At 54.1% G+C, this 12,103-nt stretch overlaps 1 protein-coding gene across 1 annotated transcript in view; it reads right to left on the reverse strand.

Moving 5' to 3' along the window:
- The window catches only part of ASB18 (ankyrin repeat and SOCS box containing 18), a 46,968-nt gene extending 41,142 nt beyond the window's left edge, over positions 1–5,826 (reverse strand). Inside the window, 2 exon segments of the mRNA XM_015587819.2 lie at positions 4,358–4,360; positions 5,622–5,826. Coding sequence (XP_015443305.1) covers positions 4,358–4,360; positions 5,622–5,826 — 208 coding nt within the window.
- Between the last annotated feature and the right edge of the window lie 6,277 nt (positions 5,827–12,103).

The following is a 12,103-nucleotide window of genomic DNA, read 5'->3' on the forward strand; positions in this document are numbered from 1 at the left end:
TGGGATTTTTCTTCCTGCTCATGTGCTTTGAAGCTGGACCGTTCGCTCTGAGGCATGTATCTCTTCTCCTCCCAGGAATTCAACCCACTTCTGGGGAAAAAGGAGCCCAGGGCGTGTGTCCGGTAGAAAGCGCGGACGTATCTTCATACTAGGTGGTGGGAGATATTTTTCTGTATATAAAGCAAGGGCTGCTGCTGGAGCCATTTTATTCCTAAATAATTTAACTACATTCAAAGATAATCTGATGTTATTGTAGGAAAGTGTATTTCTAATAAATTCCACTTGATCTGGGTGAATCAATTCAGGCAGCGCATAATTGAGTCTGTTAGCAAGGACTTTAGCAAGAATTTTGCAATCAGCGTTAATTAAGAAGATGGGACAATAATTTGTGCATAATTCTGGATCTTTTCCTGGCTTGTGAATCAAAGTAATAACAGCAATGCTCTGGCTGGTGGTGGGATGGTGTCATTAGGTGCTGATTTATAAGTACTTAGAAAGGTTTAATTTCATTTTGCTTCGAGCAGGGGCTCCCTGCCCCCACATTCTCTGCTCGGAGTGCGCCGCCGAGATGGCAGACAGCCTTCCTCTCTCTCTCTCTCTCTCTCTCCCTGTCGTGGCGACCTCCTGCTCCCCGTTTCCGATTTTATTCTGCAGCCGAGACCCCGTTCATTCGTCGGTGTGTTTTCCTGATACTCTGAATTACTTGGAGTTAGGGACGCCAACTGGATGTGTGCGTGTGTGCGTGTGTGCGTGTGTGTGTGTGCATCCATGTGTGCATGAGCGTGTGTCTGCGTGTGCATGTGTCCATGTGTGTGCATGGATGTGTGTGTGAGCGTGTGTGTCTGTGTGTGAATGTGTGTGCATGCGTGTGCATGCATGTGCGCGCACGTCCATGTGTGTTTGAGCGCGTGTGTCTGTGTGTGGATGTGTGTGTGCGTATGTGCACGTGTACGTGTGTCTCTGTGTGTGAATGTGTGTGTCCACGTGTACGTGTGTCTCTGTGTGTGGATGTGTGTACATGTGTGTGCGTGCATGTGTGTGCATGTGCATATGTGCACACGTACGTGTGTGAATATGTGTGCGTGCATGTGTGTGCGTGTGCATGTGTGCACACGTACGTGTGTGAATGTGTGTGTGCGTGCGTGTGTGTAATGTAAAGACAAAGGGCTTATACAGCTTCGATGGAGAATTTTTCCCACGCCACTGGGCGGGCGGGCGGCAGGAGCCCCTGACTACAAGTCAGGAAGCATCCCTGGTTTGTACGTTGCTCCTAACGGGTTATCGACTAGGGGGGACAAATGTGAGCCTTGACGTCCAGCCACAGGACGAACTCCGGGCACCACGGAACATCGGGGGAGCACTGGACCTGGGCTTCCTCCCGGCCATGGGACCTCGACCTTCCTGAGCCTCAGTTTCCTCGTCTGGGAAAGCGAGAAAGATGACCGATGACCTTGGAAATGCGCGCTGACTAAAGGCCTCACTGCAGGGCCGGCCCAGCTCTCGCGGGCTCCGGTCTGAGGACCGACACGCGCTGACCGTCAGGCCGAGGCTACGCTGCCGCCTTTTCAGTGCACCTGGCTCCCTCCAGCCTTCCAGAGGATTCCTCCCCGCCCACTCGGCTTGGCCTGCCAGCCCTTTGGAGGCGAGGCCCAGTCTGCATGGCCTCTGCCTGGAAGCCCCAGCCCACAACGGCAACGGGCTCTGCTCGCCTCCTCCACAAGGACGAGTCCTTGGTCTCAGAGGCCTGGTCAGGCGATGTGTGGAGCCGCTGACAGACGGCGCGACGGATCTCCTTGTTCTAAATGAGGAGAGAAAGGTTCAGAGAGATGGAATGGAGACCACACGAGGTGTGGCAGAGCCAAGGCAGGGGCCCGGGCCATGTCACAGTTAGTTCCCGTTAGACCACGTGTCCCCGGGCCACCAGCAATGTGTGCACTCTTGGCACCGGCTCGGATACGAGTCCTCTAAGGCGGGCGCTCTGCTCGTTTACCTGACATCTACCTGTGTGGCCCGCCCTGGTGAACACCCTCTCCATGACTCAGGGAGGAGCGACGTCCCATCGGCACGTGGCCTTAGTGCCCGTCACAGCGTGATCGGCTCAGGCCTTCGTGGGCGCTGGTTGAGCGGGCAGTTGGCTTCCACACGCAGACGCCGTCCTGACGTCTGTGCACGTGCCCGTCATGTGTTCACCCCGGCTCGTGCCCCACCTACCCCCGCTGCTGGGCGACCTCTCTTAATAAAAACCCAATTAGTATTTCTTTAACTCGCCTCCAGATGCTTAAATACCATCACCCCAAACACAACGCAATGCCCCCAGTTTTCTATTTCAATCGAGAATTCAAGTAGCATCTTGACTTGTACATAATAGATCAGTAGCAAAATCATGAAATGCTGACATCCTTAATAATAGCAATTAGTAATCAGTTGTTTCTTAAGTAGTTTGATTACACCGGTTACCAAATTGTGTAGCTGATGTATTTGGGGGCAAGAGGGGTCTTGCCACCCCTCCCCCAGCCGTCCTTTCTCCCTCCCTGTGTTCTTGGGGCTTAGTCAGCCGATGGGCATTGAAAAAAGCAAGGACAGGTAATGCAAGTCACTGATATTAAACGGTTGAGACCTGGCTTTAGCAGAAAGGAGAATTAGCTAATTCTCTGCAGAAAGACCAACCCCAGCGGCATCTGTGCCCACTCGGCAGAACGTTAGCCAAGGAGCTTGGCTCCCCCACGCTAGGCATGGCACTCGGAGTGTGAGCTCCTCCTCGGGGTGAAGACCCCTTGCCAGGCTCTGGATGGCCACGAGGGCCTTGCCCTTGGGGAGGTCGTGTCTGAGTTTGGAATATTCAGTGGATGTAAACACTGGCCCAGCGAGGCTGCGTGTCTCAGTTACTGATGGAGACGGAGGGCAGCATGTTCTCATGGAGGCAGGAGGTGAGTCTGCAGGCTGGACGGCACGTAGCTGGGGCCAGCTTTGTCCCTCCCATGGAGGTGGGGTCCGGAAGGGTAGGGAGGCCTAGGGGCCTAGAAGAGGTGCTCACACACCCCGGGATTTGGGGTTGGCCCATGTGGGGAGGTTCCAGTTAGGATGGGGTGGCTGGCACAGGTTGGGGAGGTGACTGTGGGTGAGCTGGGCGGCTAAGCCCTGTTTGAGAGAGGGAGAGAGGAGAGAGAGAACACCCCAGCTCCTGTGAAGCCGGCGGGTCCCTCCCAGCGGGGAGACTCACACAGTCGGGGGCTGGGGAGAAATCATGGCGTCTGACGAGGAGGGCCGAGTGCCCAGGGGAGACTTCCGTGCCCTTCCGAGCACCCCGTGTCCACCCTTGCAGCTGAGCAGGAGGCTTCTTCGCGGGGGTACAGGCGAGTCGCGCCTGTGGGGGATCCTGACCGAGGGCCGTTGCCTGCCTCCTGCCTGCCGCGGGCCGTGCTGGGACAAGAGTCTGCACTTTGTCTCATTATCTGCTGGTTAAATTGGTAAGTTCTACCTGAGGGGATTCTCCAGAAAAAGACGTTCTCCCCGTTTTCTTGTCTGGCCTCTCTTTTCCCCTCTGCCTTGGTGGTGATTATTCTTTTTCTGCTCTATTTGGTGGGAGTAATAAGTTCACAGACCAATGAACATGGAGATTTCACCCATAGATGCAAGGTCCCTGTGTGTTCATGTGAGAAGCAGAGAGAATTGTGACTTTTCTTTTTCTTATCTTTGCAAATTGGTGCCTCTTGAACAATATCCAGAATTCTGTCAACCAGGTTGTCCTTGAGACGGAAAACATTTTCCTCCCCATTCTCCAGAACGCTGTGGCCAGCGTGACACTTGGCTCTTGTCTCTCCTGGCCTGAAAACAGGGCGGGGCGCTCCCACCTCTGGCCTCTCCCCTGGCCCCGCCCTGTTTTCAAAAGTCACGTGAACTTCACCTGCATATTCTATCCTCCGAGGGTCCACATTCTTTACAGTGTCCAGTCTCAATGCGGGCTGCATTTCAAGGTGTCGCCCTGAGTTCTGACCACCCTTCAAACGTTCTAAAAGCCCCACGTGCACACCGGAACCCTAACAGCTTTGTTCCGGAATTGGGGATGCTCCCCAGTGACCCGGTGGCCCTCGGGCCCGACAGAGGCGTGTCGCTCTTTGGGCTCTCGGCTCCCGGGCCGTCACCCAGATATTAAAAAAACCAAGGAAAAGAAGAAGCAGGACATGGTTTCTCCCTAAAGCCTAAAGCAGCTTGTTTAATTCCCCAGAGACCGTGGCCCAGGAGGACACCAACCTCAAGGGCAGGGCGGTCACTGCCTGGAGCCACAGTCTCTGTCTTTGCCACATTAAAGCTCCACCCACTGGTCCCAACATCCCACGCATGTTCCCCTTTGGTGCACCGCCTGCACGTGTGAGCGTGTGTTCCCGCACGTACGTGTGCATGCGTGCATGTGTGAGTGTGTGTTCCCGCACGTACGTGTGCATGCGTGCACGTGTGAGCGTGTGTTCCCACACGTACGTGTGAGCGTGCACGTGTGAGCGTGCATGCCCACATGTGTGTTGGGAGGCAGTCTGTCTAGGGGGTGGAGGGGAGGCTTGAACATCGCTCAGGGGTCAAGACTCACGTCATGGAGGTCACATCCGACCAGCTAGAACGGGGTGGAGGGGAGGCTTGAACATCACTCACGTCATGGAGGTCACATCCGACCAGCTAGAAAACCGCACGATACAATTAAGAGTAAACCTCACTCAGGTCAGGGAAAATGTTTCCAGCAAATACGACAACATGGCGCGTGAAGAAGTTTTACAAAAATGACAAGAGATACCAAGACGCCATCCTAGGACTGAAACAGGTGCATTACCCGTGAAGAGGTCACAAAGGAAAACAGAACCCGAGGACAGGACCTCGTCCCGAGGGATAAGGAGAGCAAGGGCGAGCGGGTGGCGGAGAGGTCCAGGACACACCGACTAAAGTGGACACTAAGCGTGAAAATTCATCACCGGCAGCGTGCGCTGTCCGAGGCGAGATGACGCACTCGCACTCGCTGTCAGAGAGGATACAGACCCTTCCGGAAAACACTCTGGGAAACTTCCTACCTCGTTCCAGGGATCCTACTCCTGGGACATTATCCTAAGGACACAGCGCGGTAGGAAGAAAGGCATGGGAATGCCGGAGCATCATTTACAGCAGCGGCGACGTCAGCAAAGGTCCCCTCTTGTAGGCGTTTGGTTTAGTATTTTGTGATTAATCACCTCAATAGGTGATTGAAATTAAGACGGCAACACGGAAACTGCTTTAGCTACATTAACTCAGTGGAGCAGAACACGAAATCGTATCTACGACCGTAAGTCGGGGAAATTCACACATATAAACGGAGTCGCTTGGAAAAATGCAGAGAAATGAAAACACTCTTCTGGGTGGTGCTGCCATGGGTTCATTTTGAAATTTTTTGTCTCCTGCTCTCCTTGTTGACCACATGACCCACGTGGACCTGCGCAGCGTAGGCAGCACGTGTGTGCGTACAGACAGACGCAGGACTCAGACCGCCGATCACACGTCATTCCCCTTCACCATCTGCCCTTCCGCCGCCAGGAGTGGCTCACGGCCCCACGCGCACGTGACGGGTGAGTTAGTTTCAAACGCGGCCGATGTGTTCTGCTTACCTAGGAGCACCCCGGGGGGCAGCTGGGCCGACGGGTGTTTCATCCAGTCATCGTTGGCCAGTTCTACCACGGCGTCCACGTGCCGAACCTGAGTGCAGATCAAGTCGCTCACTGTGTCCTCATCGCCGGCGTCCAGGGCGGACTTTAATCGCTTTGCTAAGTCTGAGCTGAGCGGGTAGTCGGGCAGGCGGTCAGGGTCGGCCATCGTAGTGCTGTCTGTGTGTTGACCACACTGCTTTTCTTCTTAACAGAGTCCAAAGTTAGCAGCTGTGCCCGAGAGGGCTGTGGGGGTTGCTATAAATAGAAAAGACAGGCTCGTGTTCCAGCCGAAGGGAAGGCCACTGGCTGGCAGCCCACAGGGGGATGGGAATTCGGCTCCCATGGCCTCCGCGAAGGCCTATTCTAGAGACAGGGCCAACAGCCGTGTTTGCGGTGGCGGTTAAGAACAGGGGACAGTATTTTAAAAGAAGGCTCTCATAGGTGCTGTTGAATAATGTTCTCTTTTATCAAAAGTGAGACTCTATTCTGAAACCTTAAAAGCTTTTTTCCCGAGACCGGACTCGGAACGCTGTTCTGTTGAAAAGCACGTTCTGTAACGTTCCCTACGACCTCCTCCTTCGCTTCATCTGATGGGGGGTCGGGCTGGCTGTCAACTGGACACGTTTCGAACTGGAGAGCGTAGAGTGCAATCTTCGGATTCCAGATTCACAGACGGACTGCCTGGTCCCAAGGGGACAAAAGCGTCACATGGGTGGACAAAAGAAAGTCACCTAAGTGTCAGCAGCCTCCGCACCCCTTAGGGCTGGGAAACTTGGCTTCGAGGACCCAATCCCATGATCCGTGGGGGTGCGAAAGCGCCTCGTGTTGCTGTCTGTGTGCCCCCTGGGGGTGACGGGGCGTTTTTCTCATCATCTCTGTCTCTGGTGTTCCCGGACCTCCCACGTGACCCTGGGCGCAGCACGCAGCTGCCCCAGCAGTTTGTCTGGAAGTTGTGGTGATCTGAGGGCCCCGTGTAGCTTTTAAAGAATTAATTTTTTGATTTTTTGGGGGGGTTGAAATCTATTTGCCCTAGAACACCCCGTAAGTTGAAGGTGGGCATCATATTGAGTCGCTGCGTTTACATGTCGCAATGTGACTGCCATTGCAGTGCTAGCTGGCACCTCTGTCAGCTCACGTGATTGTCATGCCCTTTCTGTGGATAATTAAGGGCCAGTCTCTTAGCCAAGATGGATGTTTATGACACGATGCCGCCGTCTGCATTCACTACGCCGCGCGTGAGATCCCAGGGCTTAGTTACGTACCAGCTGTGAGTTTGTACCCAGAAACAACACCTCTCCTACCCGCCGTATAGAAGTGGCTGACGGGACCGTCGATCAGTCGCTTCTCCTCCACCTTGAACCCCAACCTTATCCCCTCTTCTCTTTCCTGCTTTCTCTTGTCTCCCCTTGTGACGGTTAATTTCATGTGTCAACTTAGCTGGGCCATGGTGCCCAGATATTTGGTCAAACATTATTCTGGATGTTCCTACAAAGGCATTTGTTTTTTGGATGGAATTAACGTTTAAGTTGGACTTTGAGTAAAGCAGATTACCCTCCATAATGTAGGTAGGTCTCATTCAATCAGTTGAAGGCCTGACCAGGACAAAGACTGATGTCCCCCAAGCAAGAGGAAGTTCTGATAGTAGGTGGCCTTTGGACTTGAGCTGTAACTTTTCCTGGGTCTCCAGCCTGCTGGCCTTCTCTGCAGATTTTGAACTTGTTGGTCTCCACAGTTGTGGGAGCCGACTGCTTAAAACAAATCTTTCCCACACATACACATCCTGTTGGTTCTGTTTCTCTGGAGAAACTGGCTAAGCCTCCCTTCCTCCTCTTGGCTCCCACGTACGATTTTGCAGGTCCTGTTTCGTACCCCAACACTTCCCCGACGTGAGCGGCATCTGCCTTTGGGGACCAGCCCTCGTTCCCACCCAATATCTGTCCTCCTTTCTCCTACTGAACAGAGCGTGGGTTTTCTCTGCTGTGCCCGGCCCCTGGCGATGAATCGCGTTGGTTTACGACAGCAAAGTCAGTCCTAATCTCCTCCGCCAGCTGCTCACTCGGCGTGTCAGACCCCCCTGGCGACCCAGTTCTGGCCGCGAGAGTGGGCGTGGTCTGCTCCGGCGCACCTGGGAATATTTTTCCTTCCCTGATGGAAAGAAACAGTGGCCGGCGCCTCCGTCCCCTTTCTTCTTTCCTTGAACATGGACACGATGTGTGGAGCTGTGGCAGCCGTACTACAGCCATGAGGCGGCAGGCAGATGACGAAGGAGCGACATACTAAGGGCGGGACGGAAGGAGGGGGAGAGACGGTGCCTCGAGGACACTTCTGAACCTTTGTCTCAGCGCGGGGCTGCCAGCCACCAGACTTCCGGTCGCTATTCCTTAAGCACCGTTCACATGCCGTCTGTGGCTAGCAGCTGAAAGTGTTCGTGGTCGACGTAGGTCACGTGTTCACTCTGCCTTTAAAGCTGTGACAATGTCCTGGTTTCAGTCTGAAGAGAGGCGGCAGACACGGCTCAGCCTGTGATAAAGAGTGTGAGTTAACCCGCCTTGTTTTTATTCTTCGGTGATTGGACTCCCGCCCTCCGTGATAAAATCCCATGGCGTTGAAAGACGGCAGGCGACCCCAGACCCCCCGAGTGATGGAAGAGTGGCATCATGGGCGGGGTCTCGGGGAGCAAGCAGCCAGGGCCACGTGCGGAGGGGACCGCCTTCCAGTGTCCCAGGGGCTGAAAATAAACGCTGACGGAGACAGTTTTGGAATCACCGGTCATGGGCTCTGCCGGGAAAGGTGTGAACTCGGCGGACCAGGCATCAGTTCAGACGTCTGACCGACTTGCAGAGAGTGTGGTTGGCCCCCGGTTCCTCCTTTGGCCGAAGAATGACAGGTTTTGAAAGAAATGTCAAAGCACAAGTGCTTTGCAGCATCAAATGCCTTACGTCAGAAAGACATTCGACGCCAGCACGTTTGCGTCAATACTCAGAGAGAGGGACAGAGGATAGTGACCACACGAAAATTAGCGGAATCTGGGTGACGTAATTTAAAGCAGTAAACCGAGAATGATTAGAGATTGCTATCGATCTTCACATCAGAAGGGAGGTGGAGATGAAGCACTCGTGAGGCAGATAATAAGATGACAAAGCCTCAAAATATGGCGCTCACTGATCTTAATTACCAAGCGAGCTGCTGGGTGTTTAATCAGTGGCACATACACTATGCTAATTATTCTGGCTAATTTTGTTAGAATGTAAGTCTTTATCAACCCCGCTATGTATAAATTAGGGATTGAAATGTAACTAACACAAATTATATTTAAGGCAACATGAATTTCTTTATTTCGGTGTGAAGTCTTCTACTCTATTTCCTAATCTTTTCTTTTTCGATTAGCTCAGGCGACCACCCCCCACCCCCCCGCTGCCAGCCCTGCCTCAGTGCCCTGGGCCGAAGCGTCTCTCGAGGAGGAAGGAAGCTGGCACCTCTTCGGTTCTTGGGAATCTCATATTTGACTTTCTCCTTCTGTGATTGTCCTTGAATATATTGACGTATATTCAAGGACAGACAGATCCTGGCTTCTCTGAATGAGACGGAGTTCGCTTTATGGCTCTGCTTTAATTTTGAGATAATCACCGGAGGGTATCATCAGTCACGTATTTTCAGCGACATATCGTGTGTGACTTACGTCATGTTCACGAATGTGTTCAGATGAGGACTGATAACACAGCTCTCCATAGAGAAGCATAAATATTTTCTAGAATTTTCTGCGGCGCGCGGTTTGTCTCTGGTGAGGGCAGGCTGGTGCAGACGTCTCCTGTCCCACATTCTCTTTCTGCATACTCTTACTTTTGGACTATTTTGCAGCAAAGTAACGGGGACCGAGTAGATTCGACGTGGGTCTCATTTAGCCTCAGCACCTGTTAGATTTGAACATCAGCCAGGGTCCATTGCCAGCAGAGGCTCCCGGTGGGAGAAATGGTCAGGCCCAAGTGCTCAGACCCCATCCTGACCTCAGGCCAGGGGACAAGCATGGTGCAAATCCAGACGAATGCACAGTGACCGTGGCGTGGTTCTGTGAACGTGGATCCGCTTCTCACACTGATCTCTTCGTGGAGCCCGAATGCCCTCTGTTTCATGGGGTTTTGGAGGTGGGCGGCACCTTTGATACGAGGGTTCCTGGTCAGCGGGGCCCAGGGCACCCGTGGATCACGTCTCTCTTCCAGACCCAGCTCGGGGTGGCCCTGTGCTTCCTTCCCAGGCCCTAGGGCTTCTGTCCCCTCTCCCGGCCACGTCGCCGGTCTCCGTCCCACGGTCTCATTCGTGGCTCTCCCCGTTCCGGGCTCCCGCAGCGCAGATGCGTCTCTCCGTGGTCGGGACCTCTCCGATTTGGCCACAGACTCCCCTAAATTCCTTTTCAGTGAGTCTCTCACAGCTCTGCAGGCTCGATGGATGCAACCTAGACGTGCGTGCGAATGTGTTTCCCGTCGTGCGGGGCACCGGCTCCCCCGCGCGCCCGCCGGGCCCCGGGAGGCCGCTTCGTAGAGTGACGCTGTTCCGTGGTCTTCGTGGGCAGCTCCTTGTGCGCTGAGAAAACGGGGGCCCCTTTCATTTCCTTCGTGAAAACGCGATGGGACGTGGCCACGAACTGGATGTGACGGAAGCCGATCACGGCGCTCGCATTTTTTTTTGTTTTTTGTCTGTGGGGACATGATTGATGATGGCACAAAGATGGAGTCGTGTGATGGGAGGCGTGGCTGTTTTTCGTTAATGCAGCCGTCAGAGATGAAATGACAGCAAACAAACACTTTTCGAGCCGCAGTGCATGCCAGGCCCTTCTCCGTGTGCTGAGAATAGGGGACACGACATACTCTCTGCTGACGCAGGGCGGTGACCCACGCCCGGCGCTCCTCTGACGGTGCCGAGGGCATAAGCTCCTTTCCCCTCCCGATGGTTCTGCGAGGCAGACGCTGTCACGATCGCGTGACTAGCGAAACGGTTCGCTGCAGGTGACACTGCTGCTTAGTGGCGGAGCTGGGAGAGGAAGGCGGGAGTCCGTGCTCTCTGGGATCGGGTCGGCCCCCTTCCCGGCCGTCCACCCCCCAGCCCGACTCTGCTCTCTCGGAATCAGTTTCTTCCTCTTCCTGCCTTTCTGTCCTTTTGGTCTTTTTTGAGGGCCAGTGTTGTGAGAAAGGATGGAGGAAGGGGGAGCGAAGAAAAGCGGGGAAAGGTCTCGGGTGGGGACCGGGGTGTTTGGGGGACTTCGGGAGAACAGGCTGGGAGCAGCCGCCATGACTGTGGGAATTAGATAAGGAAGGAGAGGCAACTACTTTGAAGTGATCTTCGGTGCCGGATGGTGTCCCTTAACCAAGACGCTGTGTTGATGCTGGACCCCCAGGGTCACAGCTTTTTAAAAGTTATGCAACTAATTACGGGGATCACTGCCATGGATTGGGGCGACAGTGAAGCAGCCATAAGACCCGGTGACGTAAGTTCACAAGCTTGCCTTCCGAGAATTAAGCTTAAAATCAACCCAGCGGGCCAGCGCAGACTGTATAGAGTAGATTGCATACTTCGAGGGTGCAGAAGAAAGTTTGAGCCAGTAACCTGCTTTCACATTTTTTTAATCCCTCCCATCTCAGATAATCACGGACATAAAGGAAAAGGAGAAACATAGAGAAAATCAGTGTCGGGGGTTGGACCTCGGGCAGAGTGCGTCGCCGTGACAAAGGCCCTGAGGGATTCGTGTCAGAACAGAGCGGACAGACTGAGAGACTGAGGAAGGGCTGACTGGACCACGGCGGGTGAGCAGAAGGAAGTACGAGGTTCCTGGGGGAGTGTGGGGCAGATCTCGCCTCATCAGCAGGTTTGGGAAGGGCCCTCAGATCCCAGTGCCCCCAGACATCAGCTGCCGAGTCACACTCCACTCCTGATGGCCGGCACATGCAGGCAGGGACAGCGGTGGCCACTGGGAGGACAGTCGTGCGCGTTTCAGACAGGGGCGCACACCAGCCCTTTCAGATGGCCATGTATTAAAAAGCAAAACCAAACATAAACGAAGAAACGAAAACCTTAGGGGAGACATTCTTCCCCAGGGGTGTTGCCCCCTGGCCCTCTCTGTAGCTAATTCTTTCTCTCTACTTCTCTTATAGAAAAGTAAAATGTCTGTAAGTCAAACTCCATCCTCTTCTCTTAGTCTTGGTCTAAAAACATGTGGCCACAGACACACATGATCCAGAATGCTCTGAGAAGTCCCCCATGACCGCAGCCCCTGACGTCCACACCTCTGAGATGCCCTCCCCCTTGGAGTGGGCTTTGTGACTCGCTTCTCACTGGTACGTTACAACGGGAGCGATGGACTGTCGCCTTGGAGATTCGGTCACAGAAAGACCGCGGCTGCTGTCTTCTGCTTTCTCTCGTGTGGCTCCCCCCGGGGAAGGCGGCCGCCGTGT

The sequence above is a fragment of the Pteropus alecto genome, unplaced genomic scaffold, assembly GCF_000325575.1.
Source record: "Pteropus alecto unplaced genomic scaffold, ASM32557v1 scaffold143, whole genome shotgun sequence".
Classification (NCBI taxonomy): domain Eukaryota; kingdom Metazoa; phylum Chordata; class Mammalia; order Chiroptera; family Pteropodidae; genus Pteropus; species Pteropus alecto.